A 24,247-nucleotide genomic window follows, 5' to 3' on the forward strand; every position below is an offset into this window, starting at 1 on the left:
CTTTGTTCTCATGAAAACCCAACAACAGTTTTGCAAATCCTTTCACATGGTATTTTATTTATTAATCTTTGTGTTTGAGAAACTGATGCTGAGTTACTGAACAACATGTGGCAAAGATGTGTAGTAACTTTATTTATTCTGCTGCACCAGAGCATACTCCAAATGTGTAGCAAGACTCTCACAAACACAGGGGGAGACAAAAGCTTCTCAAAGCAGAGCACCAGCATCTAACACTCAAGAGTTATGAGGTGTGTCTGCCACTTCTCCAGTCTGCTGTGCAAAGGCACCTAAGGGAATGAGCACCCATCCCAGTGCTCCCATGATGTGGCTGGAGATCGGGCTAAGTGTGCATCACTCTCTTACTCTCTGTGCCTCAACTCTAGTCTGCTTGTGTGTCTTGAAATTATGCTTTTGGATGTAATGTGAACCTTGGGATTGGACCAGAAGGTCATCAGCTCAGTAGATTTTTTCCCCCCATCTGTGCTGTTTAATTGTAAAAGCCTTGTCTCTTGTGAGCTGAGCAGGAGGCAGAGGGACAACGTGCTGGAAATAGCTGAACTGCCATTCTCAGCTTGGAGCTGGCTAGTGAACTCATACAACAGACTATTAACTTGGGGAGCTCACAGACCTGTGAGGAAGAGCTGAAAGCAAATTTCTTAACCTTATTTTAACTGATACTTGAAACTTAGTGCTCTCTTGCAGCAGGTAACACTGTTAGCTTGGCCTGTAGTGACTTCACTTGTTCCATTACCCAAACTGGTGATAAAATGAGTTGTCTCAGTTATATTCAGTACCTTAGCAGGTAAGAATCCTAAAAACTGCCTTTATGAGAGATACTGATCTACAAACGCACTGCATGAAATCCTTGTACGCTTTTTTTCACAGCTTTTGGACTCAGTCTGCATTAACCTTAATCTTGTGAATAAATCGTGCCCCTTTCCACTGCACTGAATAAGAGGGAGTGTGATTTTATCTTCTGGCCACTTGGCTCCATCAGCACACCCTCCCCAGCAGGTCACTTCACACACAAGCTGGACATGCTGAAGGGAACAGAGCAGCACATGAGTTGTGGGCCACCTGGGAATGGTAGTATCCAGCTGAGAAGTGGCCAGTGTTAGATTCTCAACATAAGAAACATCAAGGACTTTGTGCTTTTGAAGAACTAGGACAAGAACAGGAGCATGAAGATGACTATTTAAAGGACATAAATAAACTTTATCACCAGAGCCTAAATGCTGCCGCAATCTCACAGGTGGAGTGGGGTACTTTGGATGGACCATGATGGGAATGGACATCTGCTGTCAATGGTATTTTCTAAGTTTGCTGTGCCTGCTTAAGTTCCCCCTCTGCATAGATGACTTCTGCAAGACAGTGAAGTCTTGTTCTGGACTTCAAAGCAGGAAATTTGGGTGTCAGTACTTAGCCATGTAACTGGTATTTGAACATTCTTTGAGGAACTGTATGAAATACCTTTTGAAACATGAAGGTAAGCTTCAAACAAACAGACAAATCTTGCCTAACACAAGGTTTTATAGAAGCATTCACTACTGTGTACATCTACTGTAAATAAAGGAATTCCAGTTAAGAAAATACTTATCTCAAAGACTTTGATATCATGTCAACAGATGTCAGATACTGCTAAAATTGTGAAGCCTACTGCATCAGTTATCAAGGTCTCTCATCCAATTTAAAAAAACAGAATTAACATAGGAATCTGTTTCCTTCTCTCACCATTGTGGCTACACGTTGTGATTGCTGCTAACTGATGTAAAACATGCAACTCATACATTGATCTCTCCCTGTCTGATTTTTCCCAATTTATACACAGATTGTAGCTGCACTGGACATGTTCACAGCAATCAATACAGCAGCTGCCCTGACAGGACTTTGAACCTCACCACACACAAACAATGTGTCCACTAATACCACATGTAATGCTCTATATTTCTCTGAAATTTAAAACTTCCCAGTTTGCTTCCCAGTTTAATTCCCACACCCAATTAATACTTGTTTAATATCCATACTATAACGAAGAAGGTTCTTTGAAGGCACCTAAATCATTCTTTTTCAGCTGGAATTAAAAACTAATTGCAATATATTTAAGAGACACTAGAGGGAAGCCAAGATGTCTCAACAACCCTCCCTAATAGTACTGCTTGCAGCCCTAAACCCTAAGTTAAAACCAAACATCCTTAACATGGTGTAGAAAATACAGGTTATACTTACTGTGTTTAAAGATGCCAAACAAGTTATTAATTTACAGGATGGCTCTGCTGTTTCTTTTCCACTGGCACTCTGCCTGCTGTGACGCTCCAGGCTGTTCCCTCTAGGTGCTCCCCTGGTGATGCCGAGAGCCTGGAACTTTCACAGTTGTAACACTTGACAATAATCTCTTGAAGCATTCATGACAGTGTGATAACTTGTTAATATACACTGTAAATACAAGTGGTGAATATGTTGGTGTGTTTTCTTCCTTATTTACTATTTGTTGCCAGCTGCCCCAGTAGCTTCTACCATGGACATTTATTTTATTATTTTTTTTTATACCCATCACACCGATAAGGTTACCAGAATCCCCAGTTAAACCTCCCTGTGTGAGCCTTCACCAGCACTACAAAAAGGACTTACCTTCACCCAGAGTGCAGAGGTAAGTCAGATGCAAATATGGTGTGAATAACTGATTTATATCCCTGCTCTAAACTGCAGTGATGAGGCACAGGGCTTCTTAAAGTTACACCAAAAACTCTGGTCATGTGATGAACTTCTCCTTAAGTCCCCCTTTCCCCAACTTCTTATTCGGTCACTCATCTTTGCTCCCAAACAGCAAGCAGTTCTTTGTTCCCAAGCAGCTGTTTACCCCTCTGTCACTGTCCCCAGTCCAGGCTAACTTCATATCCTCACTTGTTATTTAACAATGGGGTGCCCTAGAACTTGGTCCCCTGGCCATCAATTCTGTGAAAGCAGTATTGCTTTATTTTTCCTGTGGCATACTTCAGTCATACTTCAGTTTCTCAATCCTGCTACATTTGGAAGCGACGCAAATCAGGGCTAACCATCCACACATTTACCTTAACATATCTGTTTATCTTCACTCCCCAGCAAAAGGGGTAACAAAACAAAAACAAAAAAAACCCATTTGATATACAAAATAAGCTGATGGTAACACAATGCCAAAAATAGCTTATTATGTTAAGTGCAAGGGAGAAAAGCCTTTATATAAAGCTTGATTGCAACAACATCTCAATTTAACAGTTTAAATACAAGACTTGCATTAAAATATTTCTTCAGATACATCTCTTGCTATAAGGTGGTTTTTAAATTTATATACACATATCCAGTTGTAACACTTGACAGTAGTCTCATGAAGCATTCAAAGAGTATAACTTGGTAAGTACACACTGTAGATATGACTGCTTAATGTATGTATGATTTCCTCCTTCAAGGGTTTGTAACATTTTGTTGAGTACTAGCCTCAGACAGGTGACCAGCCACCTGATACAGTATAATACCCCCAAGCCCTTCCTCAAGTCCCACAGCCTATGCTTCCACAGCTCACTGGATCCAGATGGTGTTGCCTCTTTCTGGTCTGCGAGACTCCACTGTCAATTCCCCAAAAGTAGAGAAAAACTGCTCCATTTCCTTCTGCAACATATCATTCCTCTTCTCTGCATCCTCCTTCGCCCGCTCTGCGTTACGCATTTTGATTTCTACCATTGTGAACTTCTTCCGCTCTTGATCCAGCTCTTCGTGCAGGGCCATCATTTCAGTCTCCAGGGTGAGATTTCTCTGCTCCAGGCTGCATGAAGGAAATAAAAGCAGACAGGTCCTGAGCAGCACTCCTCACTCACTCAAGCAGAAACACATAACACCAACAAATTCATACACGTCTTCTCATTTCTAAAGCTTAGACTGAATTTCTGATTGGCGTGTCTACAAACCATGGCTTCATCCATGAACTGTTCTCACAGGGCAAACTCTTTGGCAGTTTGTTAAAAAAATACCTTTGTCTCTTTGGTAGCTCATTTAGAAAAAGCCTTTGAACAGCAAAAGGCACAGAAGGAAACAGCTCCATCTAATTCTCCAGAATTAGGCTAACTATTCCCTTTACTTCCTGAAGTGTTGACACCAGCTGCTGCTAGTTGTAGTAGTGTTAGCTACAAGGTCGAATAGTGCCCCAAATGCCTTTGTTTCACTGCTAATCTCCTTTCTTCAGCTGACCTGCCTGCTGTATTTATTTGCCAATATGGACGTGCATATATCTGCAAATATGGCTGTCATGAAGCAAGGTCCTACACCAACCCCAGGCACACCTACAGGCTGGGCAGAGAAGAGCCTGAGACCAGCCCTGCTGAGGACTTGGGAGCGATGGTTGATGAAAAAGTCAACATGAGCTGGCCATGTGTGCCCACATCCCAGAAAGCCAGTTGGATCCTGGGCTGCATCCAAAGCAGTAAGGGCAGCAGGGTGAGGGAGGGGATTCTGCCCCTCTGCTCTGCTCTGAGACCCCACCTGGAGTGTCCAGCTCTGGTGCCCTCAGCATAAGAAGGACATGGGCCTGTTGGAGCAGGTCCAGAGGAGGCCACAAAGTTGATAACGGGACTGGGACACCTCCTCTACAACGACATGCTGAGGAAGTTTGGACTGTTCAGCCTGGTGAAGGGAAGGTTGTATGGAGATCTCATTGCAACCTTCCACTATCTGAAGGGAGCCTACAGGGAAGCCAGAGGGACCCTTCATCAGGTATAGTGATAGGACAACAGGGAATGGCTTCAGACTGGGAGAGAGTAGTTTTAGATGAGATGCCTGGAAGAAATTCTTTACTGTGATGGTGCTGAGGCACTGGCACAGCTTACCCAGAGAAGCTGTGGATGCCCCATCCCCGGCAGTACTCAAAGCCAGGATGGATGGGCCTCTGAGCAATTTGGTCTTGTGGGAGGCGTGCCTGCCCATGGCAGGGGGTTGGAACTGCATGATCTTTAAGGTCCATTCCAAGCCCTCCTATGATGTTAGTGGTACTAAATGCAGTCAGCACACATATGAAACTGTAAATGAAGTGCTTCACTGCACTGCACACTACGCTGGAAAGAGTGATGCACGTGAAAGACTTCAACACTCTGTGTGCTGCACTTCGACTGGCAGCTGCTGCTGCCAGCAGCTCTCACACTGTGATCTGACTTGCTGTGCCAGAGGTATCAGTGCATAGAGCTGCTGTGTAACAGAGGTGAGAACAGGAAGTCCTGAACAGCTCAACTGAAGAACCTTTATAACAAAGAGAGCACATTCAGCTCCGCACTGCTGAGTGCATTAATTAATGCTAAGCCCAGACTCTGAGGTTATTCACTGACCTCTACAACCACCCACCCCAGCAACCTTGCTCTGTGTGAGCAGAGCCTGCACTATCTGTAGATAAATACACCCTCCTCCCTCCCTTGCCCTCTTTTAACAGGTTTGAGCTTTGAAGGAAAGGCTCAGCAGCGGAGCAAAGACAGGACAATGAGCAGAGGCAACTCCCAGATGCTGCACTTTCTTAAGAGGAATGAGGACTGCAAAGGAGTACAGCAGTCTCCCCAGTCCCCAAAAACTAGAAGTGGAATATGCCACAACATTGCTTTCGCTGAAAGGTGACACTCAGTTGCCTTTCTTTCAAGAACAGGCATGAGATAATGGAAACACTGTGAGAGGCTACTGATTTTGTTAACTAGATTTTATACAGACACTCACAAGGTTCTGGCTTTACTTTTGACGCCAACAGGATAACATGTCACAACCATGGCAAACAACTGCTCTGGAAAAAACTCCTCTGGATCACAGTATCACTGAAGCAATGTCAACACTGAAAGATGACAAACCACTGGCAAGCACCTAGTGAGTGACACAGCAGTGACAGCAGCTAGTGAATTCACAAGAGGAAGAATTCGGATTTACTCTGCAAAAGGCAGTCAGATGGTAGAGTGCCAAACCATCTTACCTTTTTATCCTTGTCTCATATTCTATTTTTTGCTTGGCCATTTCTTGCTTCAAGCTGGACACCAGGCTGTGCAAAGCACTGTGGTTGTTGGTACTGTTGGGCACAAATGTTTCACTGTTATCGCTGCTGCTGGTGGCTCGGCTGCTGTGGCCCCCCACACTCCTCCTGTCACTTTTGTTCTCATAGTCACCCGGGTTAGAGAGCTCTTCATGGGGTGGCCCATCCAGCACAGAGTCTTCGAAGTTACCCGCATAAAAGTCCTGCTCAGGGCAGGTGGTGGTGGATGAGCGACAGGAGTTGGAGTGCTCAGGGAGGGATATTTCACACGAGGACGTGGACCAGGTGGCACTGTCCACACTCTGTTTGTCATCAGAGTTCACCATGGAGAACTGCTGGTGGACATTGTCATAGGTGGAAAGCCTGTTGTGCTGGCCTGACTCGGCCACCGATGGCTCCCTCTGCTTGTTGTCCCTCAGGGTGACGTAGCCATTGGGCGCCCAGCCCGGGCTGCGGCTGCCGAGGCTGTTGCCATGCCCGTCCGTGCTGGACACGCCCATGCGCACCCCGCCGTTCTGCACGCTGTGGGTGCCCATCTTGGTCACCGGCCCTTTCAGGGACGACGTTCTCCTGGCTTGCAGGGAGCAGTTTGGGACCGCCTGGCTCTTCTCCGGGCCCTCCACAGAGCTGCTGAAGGACCCGTTGGTGACTATGCCGCTACCTTTATTAAAAGCAGGATTTTTTTTCACCATGAGTGGCGGGCTCCTGGTGACATCTGGTTTCTGGATGCTGTTCCTGGGGCTGTTTGTCTTGCTGCCTGGCAGAGCAGTTGGAGACTCACAGTCCATGCTTCCCCTTTGGGGAGACTCGGGTGTGTCCCACGAGCAGCGCCTCACTGCCGTCTCCTTGGTATTGTTGTTCTCTTTGTTCTGTAGCTGCCCTGCAGTGGTTTTCTTTGGAATTTCATTGTTGTTGTTGCACACCTCAGGTCCCATCTGAGGGTCAACATCCTTGGGAAACAGCTCTTCATGTTTGCTAATCATCACTGACATGAGCTGCTGGACTACTACTGTACCTGAAAGGGGACATCAAGCACATGGTTGTGAATGGCCTGTTTTATTTAAGGCATAAATATATTTTATCTCCCAGATTCCACAAATACTTAGCAAACATTCAGCTTATTGACACAATGCAGCCATCTGTGTAACACCCTGAATGTTTAACAAGGCTGAAGTGCCTCTTGGCTACAGGACCACATCAGCACGATCTCTTTCTTCCATGACACCAAGCCAGCAAGGCCTCACAGACCCCCTTAAAAACAATGGGAACATTTGCAAAGAAGCTGTTAGTGTGACAGTAACTGCATCCCATGAAGACCACAGGAGGAGATAATGAGCAGAACATGGTAACATCATCCTAAGTGATGGCTTTTCACTTAAGGTGGTGAATGTTGTAAAACCAAAGTCTCATTCTGGCACAGCACTTATGTCTGATAGTTTAACAGCAAATGGGCAGGCAAGGGATTTGCACTGCTGGAACAGACGTTTTAGTCTTCAGAAGCAAAACAGAGCAGTAATGAGACAGAATTAATTTAATGTGAACGTATTTACCACTCCATGGCTGGTTAAACACAGCCAAAGAACTATGCCACATTATAGCACACTATGGAAGTAATGCAGGACAACAGCTTGCTGCTTCATGTAATAGATGGCCACCTGTACTCTAAAAGAACAGCCCCTTGGTGTGCACACCACTTGACTGCACTGTAATTTACACACTAGCATTTAGAAGAGGACTTGGAATGATAAAGATGTGTAACTCTATTTTGCTAAGCAGACCCTCATTATGGTTTATTAAGAATATTTCAGGAACAAGGTCAAGGTAGTTATAATAATCACCTCATTTTTAAACTGCTAAAAAGCTTTGAGAATCATGCTGTGCTTTTCTAATCAATAAATTCCCACTGTGCAAAAGTAATTTCACATCAATTTCTCTAAAATACTCTGGATTTTATATCCCACCCTTTTAAAATACACATACCAAGAGTCAATTCAATGTGGGTACTCAGTATCTTTTTTAGTTGTTCTCACTTGTTTGTTTGCTGAGGCAAAATGATACTTTAGAACTAGGCAGCAGGAAAATTCACTCAGCTAATCCACTGGCACACTTAGCTGCATTCCTTCTCAGAATATTACCTGTTGTGTGCAGAACTTTACTACAAAGATTGCTTTGTCCTCAGGCAACTTTTATGACTTCATTTGACAGGAAAAAAATTTCCCTGTGGCTGGAATTCTGAAAGAAATCTCTGCTGAATCGAACAAAACCAAATCCTGATCCCCATCATAAAGATATGATTTCCCAGAGCTGCATGTTTTATTTTGAATGATTGTGCAAGAAAAGCACTCTGTATCTTCCAAAAGGCAAAGAGAAATGATGAAGGGTGGCCATGAGCACCAATCAATGTGTAGTCTTTGTTCAAAGTCCCAATACATTTAAATATGTGTAGCCCAATTGCAAATCAGCACTGTCTTATGTCAAATCTTACAGTAATGCTTAGAAGAGGTCATGAATCTATTTAATCAAACCCACTTCTCAAGATTTAAAAAAGTGTTATGTGTTTTCCCACAGAGAATGTAGTATCCATCCTGTTTCCTGCAACAGACACCATCATTTTAATTCTAGGGCTGTTGAGAAGCAGGCTGGAGAGCTGCTCCAGACAGTATTCACAGATTTCATACATGATTTGGAAATGCCATGTTTCTGTTCACAACAACTCGGTCATTGTCATAAGAATTAAAAAGAAGGAGGAGAAAAAGTAAGGCTTCAGAAAAATAAGTGAATTAACAAAGTATAGAGGGAACTGTATCTCGGAAGAGAAAAAGCATTATACTCACAGGGAAAGTGAAAAAATTCCATATAGTATCAAATAAACTAAGAAAACTGCATTTTTTGAATTTTCAGTGTACAGTTTGTGTACAGCCCTAATTTTCAAGAAAGCTGAGCAAATCCTACATATTAAACAAAACATGTTTGATGGCAGAAAAGGCATCATGTACTTCATGCAGAGTTAAACTTACAAAGACTAAGACTAGAAGGAAGTCAGTCATGGGAGGACACTGTCACATCCATATTTTTGTCTTAATAACAGCAAAATGCTACAGCTGAACATGGCTGTAAATGAGAGCATGCAATCCATCTGGTAAACTGATTCCTGCTGTTCAGGAAGGCATGCAATGTACAGCTGCCTTGTGGGGGTTCTACACGGGTCACTGCAGTGGGAACCTGAGCTCCTCCTTGTCCTCAAGAACCACAGGTGAAATATTAACTGCATTCAACTCCATGTGCTGAGTAAGAACATGCCATGCTTGCAGGAATTTTTGAGAGAGAAGGTCCATGTTTAGTGAAGCTGCCAAGGCAGAACAATCTCATGCAAAGTCTGTTTGCAATGCTGCATGTTTCAGCACCTTTCACACTAACTTGCAAGATTTAACCCAAAAGCTCATTCAGGTTGAAAATTTCTGTCTCTATATAACAGATATATGGAAGTTACTGCACAGACTGGTATGTGCTAGCAATAAACCTAAAGAAATTTCTTCTTTTCTCTTACAAGTTATGTACAGTAAGCTCACCTTCCATGATAGTCAGAGGATCTTCCACTTTGGGGCGCAGGATGTTGGGCCCAAAAACTGTAGCCAGGTTTTGTACACTCATTTTGTTTACACCTGAATACGACTGCACTTCATCAAGGAATCTGTGGGGAAGAAAGAGGTCCTTAAGGAACATGTAAGGAGGAAGATTAGGGGAAAAAAAAAAAGTCAAATCATGTGTTTGCTTCTTAACATAGTTTAAGTATTGCATTCCAAATGCAAACAAAGCCAATAACTGCAGTTAGAAATGGGAAAAACAAGGTCCTATCAAGAGAATAGAATATATTCACTTCTACTTTCTTGCACTCCTTGCCTGCTTATGAAAGACAAGTCACAATCTTCATAGAGCAAATTACAAATTAGTCATGCAGTAAACCTACCATTTTAGTACCTTCACTTGAGTTCTCCACTCCCCCAAGTGTGAGTAATGTTTTTCCTTCGGGGCACACAGACAGACAGGTCTGTCTGTCAGCTCACACTTATAAATACCATTGTGATAGTCTTGCAAGAACACTTACCTACAGATGTATTTCAGCAGATTGTAATTGACAGCTGGCAGGCTCTTCACTTGCTTCACCAGTTCCTTCAGGCCCTTTAAGAGGTTTAAGGAAAAATAAAGAGTGAGTAGGCACAGTTTTTTAATAATTTATCAGAGATTTTAAAAAAAAAAAGTCAGCAATTCCAATTACAAGACAACAGACATGCTACTGAAAGTGCAGAATTAAATACAGGTTATGATCAGGAACAAACAGCTTGTAGAACCCATTTTGGATTATGCTAACATGGATTAACTCAGGGAAAAAATAAAGAAGAAAATAAATATCTTGGTTTCATCATATCTTTTCTTTTTCTTTCACTCTTTCTTTTTTTGACCAGCAGCTCCATTCCTCCTGCTGATAACAAGGCTAACAGTTCTGGTTTGAACTAGCTGGCATTTCCTACAAGAAACTACTTGGTTATTTTACCCAGTTCTGGTCCATAATAGATTATTACTAATAAATAACACCTGATTTAACAGCAAGAGTTGAACAGCAACCATCAAGACCCTTTCTCTTACAGTTCCATGAAAATATACATCTCTTCCATGCAAAATATACATGAAAATATACATCTCTTCCATGCAAAATGGAAGCTATTGATGTTTACAATGATGTTTACTTGAACTGGATTCAGAGACATGCAATAAATGCAGCTAAGGTTATGCTACACACTTTTATTTAGAACTTCCAAGGACCCAGGTGGCAAGAATTTTCATACAAAACCTGCTTCAATTAATAGCTGCTCATTTAAATTAGGACAACCCCCAGCTTCTCTCCTCCTGAAAACTGGAACAGCCTTTCATTTCACTTTTCTTGAGTTACCAACTCACCGTTTCTTCCTCCTTGCTGAGCATTTTGGCACAGGAAAGAAAATCTTCATATTTTGCATATGGTACAACTGGTTCTGGGAGTTCCCTTAGGTACAGCTTGAGCAGTGAAGCCACAGTGTGCACATCTGTGTTGCTGTTGGGGTGGAATACAAGAAGTCATTAATGTGAATCAGGATGATACTGTGAGACTGACAAGCTAAAACCTGCCACTTTTCCACTGCCACCCCACATTTTACTCATCAGCAATATATACATTTACAAATCCTACCTGTAATCTGGTTTTTGTTGGATTTTTTTGTCCTATAAAGAACTCAGGATACCCACAGGCAAATGTCCATCAACTCTACTGATTTATTACCATAAATAATTACACATAAGGCCCTGTTTGCAGAGACAGGTATAGAGGAGATAGATCCTGCCTCTTGTTGACAAGCATCTCCCTTCAGACATGCAAAAATCATCCTAAATGACACTTTTCATTTTCACCTGAGCTAGAAACAAGGCATTTACACACTGGGAATTTTTCTCCTACTAGAGATGGCCCCAGCTCGCAAAACACGCCCAGTGTGTCTCAGTTCCATTTTATCACCACATCCTCTGTCACCACTATTCAAGAAGCAGGTTTTAAAGGAAACCATATATACCACAGGCATTTAGTTGAAATCTACCTGCTGGAATTGCAGCTCTTTCCCTGACATGCATCTTTTTCCTATGGGATCCCACTAAACGACTACTATGCCTTATAGCTGTACTCTTACACTGAAAACCTGGATAAATTTTACACTCAGAACCACAAACCCCTGGGAAATGAGTTTTAGCTCTGTCCTTAGTACAGCTTATTACCAAATAAGTAAGCTGAGGCACCAAACAGAAAATGTCTGAATGCTTGTAGAACAGGTAACATTACAGGGCCAGCAGTCAAAGGCCTGATACAACATGTGCTTCCCATAACTGCATTTGCAGAAATTTAAGGGGTTTTTGGATACAGTTAGTAGGAGCCTCAGCTGTTTATCAGGCACACTAGAAGTAACACAGGGAGAAAGATCACAACCACAAGTTCAGACAACGCAATCACATTTGCTTCAATGTTTCTGTGGTGTGTAAATTACACTCTTGTTAACTTAGCAGTACTTATCTAAAAATAAGTAAGTAGAAATTAGATTTAAGGCACAAGTTAGCATGAAGAAATCTCTCCTGCATTATGTCTGGCTCCATCCCTGGGTTTAGCTACTCAGGCATTTATTCAAATCATTACTGGAATGTTCTACATGCTTTCCCTGGTTCAGATAAAGAATTGTACTGCAAGCTGCTATCTTTCCCCCGATTTCTGAAAAATCACAGATGGGGGCACTAAATTTTGCTCATTTCATTAATAAGAAAGAGGAAAGGCACACATGCCCACAATGTGCATTATTATGTATTCTCTTTTTCTTAGAAGACTTTGAAGACACACAAGGAGTATTTTTTTAAACTCACAGTGTCTCAAAGGGTATTGGTATTTGATGCACTTAAGCTTTGCTAGAGGTATGTTAATCATTATTTTGGAATAATCTGTTAAAACAGTAACGGCTTTTGCTAAGTTAAATCTTAACAGGAATGGTGGGAACAGCCTTAGAGAAATGTGGTATGGTAGGTCAGAAATAGAGAGATGATAAAGCACTGTATATGTTTTAATGTTCACCACCACCAAACTCCTCAAAATGAATGTGCAGAAAACATTTCTAATTCCAACACTAATAATTCCCAGCCCAAATTCCAAAAAGAGTTTTCTAGACAAACTCTGTAAAACACTAATGCAAACCCACATTTTTAAAGTTCAAATTCTAATCTCTTGATTGCAACCCTCTGTTGTAGAGTGGCTGGAATTCAAACCAGTGTTTGTCTACCCCCCACACTTTTTGAATACATATATAAAATGTGGGGAATACTAGCATGAAACTAGGTATGATTGTAGTCTTTAATGAGATTTCAAATGCTAGCTCAGATTTGGCCTCTAACCTTTCTGCTCTAATCTCAACTCAGCATTGATCGTCTTTCTGAAGATTTCATTATTCCTGCTTTTCCTATTTAAACCAGGAAACTCCTCACACCTTGCTGAAGGACTTAACCACCTCTTTACAGAGTCTATTTGCATAAAACTGGAGAGGTCTTTCCAAAATACAATAATCAAGCAGGTTAAGCGAGGGAAATTACTGAAGAACAACTAGAAGACGGCACACAGGTCTCTCAGTAAGGGGATTACACAGAAACATCTTCCCTTCTTTGTACTGCCAGGATCATGCTTCCTGTAGCATGTGAGAATACTTTCACTCCACTCCTTGCTGTGGAATACTTGTTCCTAGAGGGCACAGCAGCTGAAGGATAAAAAAGGCTGAAGAAGGGGACAGAAGCCTTGAAAACTAATGCAATTTCTAAACTTTCTTTTTTGGGTGTGAAGTACTGTTAGGGTATCACTGCGAGAGGTAAGCTGAGTGCCAAAAATTGTGGGTCTACCATGGAAGAACTGAGGGAGAAATGGCGAGGCAGGATGCTGAGGAGGAAGGAAATTGCGAAGTGTTGCTCTCAAATTAACTTCCTGAAGCATATGCTGTACTTACAAGTATACAGAAAGGTGTTTTAGAAGATGGGATTAGAAACCCAGGTCGCAATCAGCAGACAGAAACATATATAAAATATTTTAAACTAATCTTCCAATCCTTATTTTCTCTGGCAATACCACGGACTGCCACGAGATGGTGGGGTTGCAAAGTAAGATTTTGGAACATTTGTTATTTTTTTCCCTTAATGGTATTGGACCACTTGTTAAGATTTAATCTATCTGTGCAGATATTACCATACAGATTTGGGCAGCCCAAACAAAATAAACACAGCCTGCATACACAAATATACTACTTGCCAAGCTCCTTAAGAACTGGATTTTTAAATTCTGCTTTATCAACATTTAGACAAAAGCTAGTAACTTTCTTAAGTGTAACTGAGGGTAAAAAAAAGTCGGTATTTTTATAAATAATGTAATTAAAAGACTGTCTCTCAGAATCTGACACTTGTTTAGACCTTGCAAGGTAGCATTATTTGTTTCACTTTTTGCTTTAAATTACAAGGGAAAATTTTAAAATGGCAGACTCCAGTCCTAACGCATCTGTGTTTTGGGTGTTTTAGTCCACAAATACCACTAAACACTTTTCAGCCACAGAGGACAGCTGTAAGTTTCAAACAAGTGCTGAACTGGAGGGCTGGGAGCATTTATTTCCCTTCTTAGTCTACAGTGTTCCATCGACAGTCTAAGTCAAACAACAGCACTTAGATCTCTGCCTTGAGGATAACTGGTGTAGTTTTTAAAACATGGATCTTTGCAGGCCTATGGAAGACCTTTTCCTCATTGTCTTTTTCCAGTTACAACTGATTAGCTTAAGACAGGGCAGAATCTCCCCCTTGAGCACTGTCCTTGCCTACATCCCAGAATCATTACAGCTACAGAAATTTAATGATTATACCTATCATCGTATTTCTTTTGCTATCTGACTGAGTAATAGCAAAGTGTTTTATGATTACACGTTCATAATTAACATGATTAGAAGTATTCATTAATTTTTATTAAAACACAGGATGTCAATTCTGGCAGAAAATACTCTGTTATCTAAATTGGAGCAACTCTCATTAACTTTCTCCAAGTGCACAATTACAAGCTTGAAATGGGAATGACGAAGCACAAAGTGGGGAGTTTAATGTAACATAAAAAGCAGCAGCAAGCTGAGGAACAGCTATTTTGGCATGTTGTGGTGGGTGTTCTGAGAAAGATGACTTATCTCACCGAAATATTAATACTGCATTCATGGTGGCATTTCCAAAGGAGCATGCCCCCACTCCAGCACTGTTCATGCACGGGCATGACAAATGCAAACGTGTCCCAGCCTCTCCTTAGTCATCATATTCAAAGCCCCATTCATCTGAACTTTGTCATTAATATCTCCCATGGCGTTGCTGTTTTGACAGCACTTTCCTTTGTGATACCACAGACACCGTGGAAGTGGCTGTCAGACCGATTACACTCCCTGGAGTTTTTCACTGTCTCTACCATAAACAATAAGCCTGAAGCCCAGCAGGTCACCAGAAATCCAGGCACAAGCCTCACACTCAGAGCAGCAGACAGCGTGCTCAGAGAGCTGCAGTCAGCGCTCCAAGCACAAAGCCAACAAGCCCCTCATAAACTCTCCGAGAGGAAGTATTAACAAGGCAAGGTCACATTACAAAAAGATTAATGCCCTGCCAAAAATAGCTCTTGATCATGATGGCACATAAACAGTTTGCATGAAGAACAAACAGTAGGGAACAATAAGCTGTGAGGCTATAATTCAATTTAGGAGTCCTGGTAATAAAACAAAGGAGAACATTACAGTTTGTGTACCAGTTTGACCGATTTTGGGAGACAGGCTTTGCTCCAGAAATTCAAAGGTCAGGTTAACTTAATGTGCTATGTGATTTTTCTTCCTCTATGTGGGTATTTTCAAAGCATTACTCTATATAATTTTCCTACATAATGTAGAGATCTAGTACAAGCAGTTCTGTGCCTCATTTAAGTACCAGATTAAATTCTGCCTACACCTTGTGAAGCATATATGAAAGCATTTACCAGTGTGGCTCTAGTATAAGTTAACAACTGGTTTCTATTCTTGTTTTTCGGTTTAGACAGAGAAACAAACCAAACCTATCCTGCTCCTTGATCCTCGTGCTCACTATTTTTACAAAGCATGCTACTTTCCACAGTCCACAAGGAATAGTGAAGAGTGGCAGACTCTATTTCCAAGTTAGGTACCAACTGCAGTAATTGTAACAGCAGTCAATTTAGGCAGGTTTATAAAGGCTTCAAAAACAGCAATGAAGGACAAGGAACAGCAATTTAGGACAAGGAAAAAGACAAACTCTATGGGGAAGGATGTTAAAAATTACTTCAAAAAATACAGATCCTTAAAGAGACACAAGTGCTTTCATGTACGGTGGGCAGAGGTCTAAGAAACAGCTGGGTTTCCTCTAGGAAAAAGCTCCACTGAATAGACTGGTAATTATTTGCTCTTGATAGAGTGTTCAGAAAAACTGTTAAGTTTCTCCAATATTTTTCAGGGATTGCAAGCATATGTAAAAACATGGAAATCCACAACAAATAACCTACCTGTTCTCATTTACTAGAAGAGAAAGCCACCAATTTTGCAACCCATTTTTTCCAAGAATGCTGGAAAAAAACCACTCTTCTCAGACATTGCACATGATAACAAAATGTCATCCTTTCTTGAAGGTGACCATGGCCCTCTACAAAATCATTGGTCACTGGAAAATTAAATACATAGCTGGCTTTTTTTTTTTAATAAGGGCTGACAAACCAACCATTTCTGAAACTGAAATTTATGCAAAGTAACTACAAATGTTCATTCACAGCCAGTAACTAAAAACACTCAGAGGACACGAAACCCAACTAAAAACACAACAGGACACCAATTAAACTAATTTAATGACCCTTGCATCACACTAGATATATCTCCTAATGAGTATTTAATTGCTAGACTAGGTCTTTAAGTTGTGCCATATGCAGTGATTATTTCTGTTAGCTGGTTAGAATAAGGGCTGGAACTGCAAAGGACATGGAAGTGGGTCCAGAGGCATAGCTGATGAACAGATTAAGAGGATCAGGGAAGAAAGGCTGGAACCAGCAGAAACAAACAGGAATTTTCACAGGCCTGAGGCCATTTGTGTTTGGCAGGAACAAGCTTTCGAATAAAGACTTCATTTCACATAAAAATGTGGAGTTTAAGGGATTACTGCACTTTGCCAGTAGGAAGGCATATGAAGCCCCTTCTTTGTGGGAAACTATCTGCTTCTAAACAAATTCTTATGTACAGGCTTGGATGTGAAAAACAAAGAACAATTTTTACAACCAGTGTTTTCTGCTCGCCCATCTGCACAGTGCCAACGCAGACTGCAGTCCAAATGAGACAGATCCCATTTCCCCCATTCACCAAAAATTTAAAACACTCTTTTAAGTTTTTCTCTTCCTCTGGAGGAGAAAAAAAAATTGTGCAAGTGCTCCTTCTCACCTCATCCTCGTCACTGTCTGATTTTGCTTCAATAATCCCAATGAATAAATGCCTAGAAACACAGCAGTTTTACATTTTGGATTATTTGGCTCCAGTGAAAAAGCATTTGCCAGCTATCACATACTACCAATGTAGGTACCTTTTTCTCAGCTCACTGCAATGGTGACCACAGTAGTAACATTTTGCTTCTTTTTTAGAGCAATTCATACCCATAAGTGAATGTATTAGAGATTTTGTTTTGCTAGATATGAATTTCTGTGCTCTCCTTCTCTCTTGTGCATGCACACAAATGCTGGCGGGTGAGCTATGTAACTTTTAAACTCTCTGAACCACTGAACTGTGTTCATCAGTAAGAGTTATGAAAATCCAAGCCACACACATCAATCACATTAATTTTTTTATTAATATTTGTTTCAGTGACATTTCAAATATTTTTTCTCCCTGAGCAATCTTATCTCACATGTCATCTGGTAGTAATTGTGATGAACAGCAGATGAAAAGAGGCAATATGGAAAAAGAAATCCAATTTCTACCCCTCCGAGGTAAAAACTGGAGAACAAATCCTTACGCAATTTTCCTTATGCAGTGCCATATTCTCTGTGCTAATTCCACAGAACAAATGGTCATAATTCACTTTGTGTCATTACAAATGTATGATTTGTAAAGGAGATGAGGGACTTTGTAAGTTAAACATAAGCCACACAAAAAGAGAGAAGCAAATACCCCAAGGGGGAAGAAAATGGATTCCCTGGAGGGGGCAATTTTACCCAGAGGTGAAGCTGTACTGGAAATACCAAGGATATTTCAAATAGTAGCAAGCCTGAGTGATTGCCTAATTGCACAGCTAGTTCCTTAAAGCAAATTTCACAATATGTGCAGATACATTCAGAGGGAGTGAGGAATTTATTGATTTTTGTTTCTAAACTGACACACAATTTTGAGGCACTGTGTTTTTCTTCACACGAAAGGCCTCAGCAGTTTTCAGCTGCAGCAGCTGCAGCTCACCTTTCCAATACTGATCACCAAGAAATGATGGTGTTCTACTTTTTGTTGAGAAGGGGCCTGCGGTGTTGGATGTTTCAGATCAGATACAGGATTTTCTCACTCCATGAGACTGAAAATTTCTGAAGGCTTGATCCATTTTCATACACAATTCTTCAGCAACATCTTATTCCAACCACAAGATCAAGATCAAAATTAAGAAGTGGAGGTTCTTTCCACTATGATTTTTATAACTGACTTCAGTATTGGAACACCCAGCTCCTAATTCACATGAGAGCAACCATTTCTCAGATATATTTTATGTGTTGCAAAATATGGCTGCATTTTCTTTTGAGTGAAGCTATTCCCTTTCTTGTTTCTAATTTGCTTTAATAGCTCTGGTTGTGCTTGCTCTGTGATCTTCTCTGCCACAGCAGGGGGGCAGACAGGAAGGCAAGAGGGGACAAAGAAGGACAGGGGCTCCACAGAACTGTGGATAGCAGCTGAACTGTGGGCAAAGAGTAGATCTGCGCCACTGAACTCCATCTCCCAACACCAGCAGGGTGAGGTGTGCAACCATCTTAAAATACAGATGACATTTTAAAGGAGTACCAACCAGGGGTGTATGATCTTACTTATGGTTTTGTCTTTAATTCTATGTTACATATTTTACTGAATCAGCTATGAAGGCATAAAGAAAAGAATTATTTAATAGCAATTTACCACACAAAAATAAAGCCTACGCATATATTTCAATGTGTCTCATGTGTTCTGAAGTGTTTGTCTAACATGCACTTGCACGTGGAAAAAAATCTGAGTATGGAAATTGGCAAACTCCTCAAACACCAGCTCTTTGTGTTACTTCCAACACTGATAACAGCAGCCAGTCTTTCTCCCTGTCAGAGCCAATGACCCAGGACCGCTACGGAAGGGCGACCTGTATTCCATTGTGTTCCATGCCCCAGGAACAAAAATGTCAGCTCTGCTCTAACTGCAAAATCTTTATTACTATTGATGTAGATTAATAGAGAGAACCTGGGTGGATTTTGCATGATGGGACTTTTGGCTAATAATAACGTGTAATTAATTATAGATTAAACACAGTGGATCTAGAGGTTCACAAGAAAAAGTAAGCATGGATGCCTAATGTATGTAGGTTTTTTTCTTTCTCTACAGCACTCTTCATACTGTGGCCACTTTCTAAGAGCTCAGCTCACCAAACAGGCTGACTCAAACCCAGAGCCCATGCTGCTATTCAGCACAATGAAAAGTTACCCCAAACCAAGGTCATCACACAGGTACTCTACTCACAAGTACTACTGTGAAATGAACTTCACCTCAAGAGTTTACAAGTGAAAACAACAGCTTGGAGGAAAAAAGCAGATGCCCAATGGAAACGATGCAGAGATCATAGCAGAGTTTATGCTTGACTTCTGAACCACTGCTACACCTGAATCACACCTCTCCAAACTCAAATGTGAAAAAAGTAACCAGGAAAAGCATCCTGTGCAAGACATGGGGACGTACAAGGTCAGTGTTCTATAAATCCTGAGCTTCAGAAACAGAACTGCAGGACCAGCAATTTATAGGCAGCTCCTGCTGCTGTTTCTAATTGCTAGAGTAGAAATTACGTGCATCCTTCACAGCAGTAGCATGTAAAATCTCTTCTCCTTTTCATCTGCTAAAGCTCAGCCAGCATACCTGTTCATGGGGCTCATTAGTCTGTGCTACAGATGTTGCTAGATAACCTTGAAAAAAAATTAGTGTGGCTGAGCCCTGGTCTCATTTGTTTGGAGTAGCCAGAATTTGTGCACTTCCTTCAAGCTGTACCTCTCAGTGGGGTGTTCAGTACATCATCTTCCCACAGCTCAGGATGGCTTGTTTTCTTAAGCATTTCCTCTACAATTATTTGGTTTACAGGCACAGAAAAAAATAACCTTTTGTTTCTGCCACTCGCCTACCCTTTGGTAGAGACAGACATTATCTGTAACATTTATCATAATGTCCAAGTAAGGAAATGTAGATGCTTCTTCACCATTTTTAAATAAGTTTCATGGTATTTGAACAGTGAGTGAGCATGTCATAAACATTTATCAGCTAACACAGTCACTTCCCATGGTCCTGTGGCTCCATAAAGCCATTTACTCATCAATTATCCTAACTCACCTTCAAATGAGAAACGAATAAACCTCATAGGAAGATAAGTCACTTTTCCAGAGCATTATAAATCCTTAACATTTCTTTTAAACTGAGGGTCAGGACTGAGGAAATTGTTGGAGATGAAAGAACATTACAGGTGTCTGCCTTCTGTGCATTTGATGCACAAACTTTCAAGCCTAATGAATCCGCTCACTTCACAGGAACAGGGAATGGAGGCACCTAAATGATTTCCAGCAATCAGGTTTGAATTATGGCATGTTTTTGCACTAAAAGATCAAGCTACAGTTTCCTTCCTGTTACTTGGATTGCTATCAGACAAAGGTCTCACATAATAAATGCAAGCTGCCTCTTCCTCCTAATTCCCATTGGGCCCACAACTGCAGCAAAGCATGCCAATGGCACTGTGGGGGTGTCATGTCACTTATGGATGTCACTTAGGGCACATGCTGAGGACAACCACTGTTTAACAATCTCTTCAACTGGAATTTCATGACCATCATACTAATTCTGGTCAGAGTTAAGAAGTCCATGTGGCACTCATAATGCACTGTTCTATTTCTCTGATTGCACACTCTGGATATGTGACTACTGCAGCCAATACTTACAGGAAGGCAGCACAAAAATCACAGGAGACTACAATTACTTACAGGAGAGTAAAGTCATACCCAGCTGTGTGAACAGGACCAGGTTTTCCTTGGCCCAGAAACTCTCATTAACTCTGTAGAATTGCATAAATATTGGAACACAAATCAGACCTGGACCCTCAAGACCACATAGGTTTGTTTTTATGGTCAGAGTGACTTTTGCTATAAGACCAAAGGCCCAAAGACCAAAATTACAAAGAAATGCATGAAAGTATCTTCCAGTCAGTTTTATAGGTAACAGAACACACTGAAACTGGTGATAACAGAAATCCTTCCTTTGTGGAACTGACTAAATGCCAGCATCACCACTGCATTTCAAATGATATTAAGATCAAGGCAATCCAGATATTTTTGATTAAGCCAAAACATTAGCAATACTTCTCCTAACCAACTTTTCACAAAAGGAAATTCTCCAGAAACGCTTTGAAATCAGACATCAAAGTCAGAACAAAAAAGAAGACATTTCAGAGCAGTAATGGGAAACACACAGAGAAACCTACAAAAACATGTCATTCTATCTGTTGCTGCCATGTGTTTTACAGCACTGTGGGTCAGCCAGCCCAGCACACCGTGCCCTGCCTCGGCTGCAGGGCGTGGGGAACAGCTGCAGGGTTTTACCTGTCAAAAGAAGGCTTTTCTCCACAGTCAAAGGCATCCTGTAGCTCCTTGACGAGATTGGCCTGCCCAGGCAGTCGGAAAAGGCCCTCCTCCTTCAGCCCCCGCTGGCGGATGAAGTCCACGCACTGCTCCACCAGCATGGGAGCCAGGCGGTTCCCATAGCGCTTCTCGTACCGCACAGTGTCTTCCAGCTTCTGCCCAAAAATACCTGCACCAAAAAGAGAGCTCGGACTCAGATGAGCATCACAAACACATCTGAGGAGTCCACCCTTCTCTTACAACCCACGCAATGTGCAGGTCATTTAAATGCCTGGACAATTAACCTACTTCTTTCTTAAGAACAGAATGCTCAGTTTCACCATTGACACTCTTCTGGAAATACAGTGCTGACATGTTTTCCAACAACGCTCAGAAATATTTGAGCGCTTATTTAAATATTTGAACGTTTATTTAAAATAAAACACGAAATTATTTGTGAGACCACAGGCAGAGAAAACACAGAAATAACACAAACAGGATTTCCTGTCATGAAACTTCTGATTCAAAAGTGATGCATATCTCCATCTTTTTTGGTTAATGCCTAATTATTAAGTACCTCCTGTATATTTCCAAAGACATATAAACATTATCTGTACACATGGAGGGAAAAATATTTATAAATATAAATCACAGTATTTTGTTCCTACTAAATGAAATTACTATTTTGTTCTCCAAATAGACAATGATAAATCCATTACATATTACCAACTGCATTATCAACATCTGCTTTAGCAGTAGTAAGTTTTGTGTACGAAAAGAAGTTCCTGACATTAAAGGTGAAATATGTCAGATGAATTGCAGGAAATCTGAATTCGTCCTTAAGCTCAGAAGAAAATGGAGGTTTTTTTGACAGAATTAATTTCAACCCTGATCTGAGGGTATCAGTGCTACCACTGGAATGACAGCTACTCTTTACAGCTTATTTTGCCTCTCCTTTCAAAGTGCAGAGCAGTACAATAATGTTCAGGCATGTCATCTGTGCTGGAAGCTCTCTCTTGAGACCACCACTTGCTGAACAGTAGTGGGGCTGAAGCAAGGCAATTCAATTTCTATATATAGCAAGACAATGAGTAGTTCTAAGGCAGTCACGATTAGAAATTAAAGACCAAATGACTACTTCACTTTTGCAATGATGTTCACTGTAAAGTATAAAAAAAAAAGAGGCAGTAAATTGTGCCATTAACTGAGCACACTGTTCCTGCTGCTTTAAAAATATAAAATATTCAACAAGAAAAACACTGTTGTTTTGGTTTGCTTTTTCTAAAAAAAGCCCAAAATTGAGAAAGACAGTTTTTGCTTTTGACCTAAAAACTTAATTCACCCTGATATTTCAATTCATATTGAAGCATCCATCCGGGTAACCTTTCATGTTAACATTTTTCCTTTAACATAAAGGTAACTTACACCTCAGTTGTAGGTAAGACAGCTGCCTTGCAAATGCACAAGGATGTAGGGCAGGTCTCAAGTTACCCATATGGAAAGTCTGAGGTTTGTAGTTAAAAGCAATTATTTTTACTGTAGCAGAAGAAGTAACTGGAGAGAGTAAATGATGTCCTGCTAAGACATCCAGAGAGTCTCTGAGATGAAGAACAGTGTATTTTGGGATTTCCATGGTACCCGCACTTGGGGATGCCAAAACCAGCAGTAGGTAAGGGGAATGAACATCACACAGTCACTCCTTATTACTCCTTTTGTACATGCTGTACAAAACCCAGAGCCCAACAATTAGCAGTTAAAGAAGGAATTTTTGCAATTTCAGAGTCAAGCTTAGAAGAATACTGACTGAAGTATCTACAAGTATCTACAAAGTTTGGGGCCTTGAGGTTGGCAAAGGAGTTAAGTATGCTGAGTTGTTAAGTATGCTAATATTTTCTTAATTATTGCATACCTTCCTAAACTCCCCAAAACTGACTATGGGGATGGGAGAAGTATTAACTGAATTTGTGTTTCCTGTATTTTTCCAAGTTAAGAGTTGCAGCTGGCAGACACAAAGAAAATCCTCAAGTCCTTCCACTTGCTACACTCTCCTTCTCAAAGTAGGGGAATTAGGGAGGAAGGTCCACTGAAAGTCAGTTAAGGAATCTGTGTGATTATGAGACTCTGGGGATTTCAAAGCTGTTAATATATGAGAAGGCTGCACTTCAGTGCCCCCAGTCTGTCCCTTCTCCCAGCTGAAGAAGCCCCATTTTCTCTGCCTCTCCTCAAAGAGCAAGTGTTCTAGCTCCTCGACCCCTTAGTGATCCTTTGCTCAACTCACATTAGTAATTATCTCCACCTCCTGGGTTTGGTGGGTTTTTGTTTGTTAAATGATATAATATTTGGATAGGGTCTAAAAAATGTTAAGCAGAAGACATTAATCATCTTCTTCCTTCTGCTAGCTCTGCTTCTGCTGATACTCCCCAGACTGCTGTCCAATCTTCCTCGCTGCCAGGTCCACTGCTGGCTTGTGTACAGCTTACTGTCCCCCAGGACACCGACGTCTCTTCTCCAGAGCTGTTTCCCTGGGGTTATTTCTTCTTAGGTACAAGGCTGGGCCATCCTACTCCAGTTTGCCCTATGAACATACAGCCTAAGCCTCCTTGCAAGAAAGCATGAGATTTCCTGGTTTTAAACACAAGACTCTTTGCCTCTTTTCAAACAACATATGATAGGATATTCAAATTATACCAGAATGTACATGTAACTACACTTCATGCCCACTGACAGTACAATTAGCAGGAATAAGCTTTCTGCTACTG

The 24,247-nt window shown here is 41.2% G+C and overlaps 1 protein-coding gene across 5 annotated transcripts in view; it reads right to left on the bottom strand.

Annotated features, from left to right (window-relative positions):
• Positions 1 to 1,295: 1,295 nt before the first annotated feature.
• Positions 1,296 to 24,247, bottom strand: part of ARHGAP24 (Rho GTPase activating protein 24) — a 184,471-nt gene continuing 161,519 nt past the window's right edge. For 3 of the 5 annotated variants that reach the window (XM_009101336.4, XM_050973934.1, XM_009101337.4), the window contains 6 exons: positions 21,471 to 21,678; positions 10,982 to 11,114; positions 10,131 to 10,204; positions 9,595 to 9,716; positions 5,969 to 7,040; positions 1,296 to 3,796 (listed from right to left, as the gene is read on the bottom strand). In XM_009101336.4, the coding sequence (XP_009099584.1) occupies positions 3,553 to 3,796; positions 5,969 to 7,040; positions 9,595 to 9,716; positions 10,131 to 10,204; positions 10,982 to 11,114; positions 21,471 to 21,678 (1,853 nt within the window). In that variant the 3' untranslated portion in view covers positions 1,296 to 3,552. The remainder of the gene's footprint in view (positions 3,797 to 5,968; positions 7,041 to 9,594; positions 9,717 to 10,130; positions 10,205 to 10,981; positions 11,115 to 21,470; positions 21,679 to 24,247) is intronic. The other 2 variants (XM_018926877.3, XM_018926879.3) reach the window with 1 other exon arrangement.

The sequence above is a fragment of the Serinus canaria genome, chromosome 4, assembly GCF_022539315.1.
Source record: "Serinus canaria isolate serCan28SL12 chromosome 4, serCan2020, whole genome shotgun sequence".
Classification (NCBI taxonomy): domain Eukaryota; kingdom Metazoa; phylum Chordata; class Aves; order Passeriformes; family Fringillidae; genus Serinus; species Serinus canaria.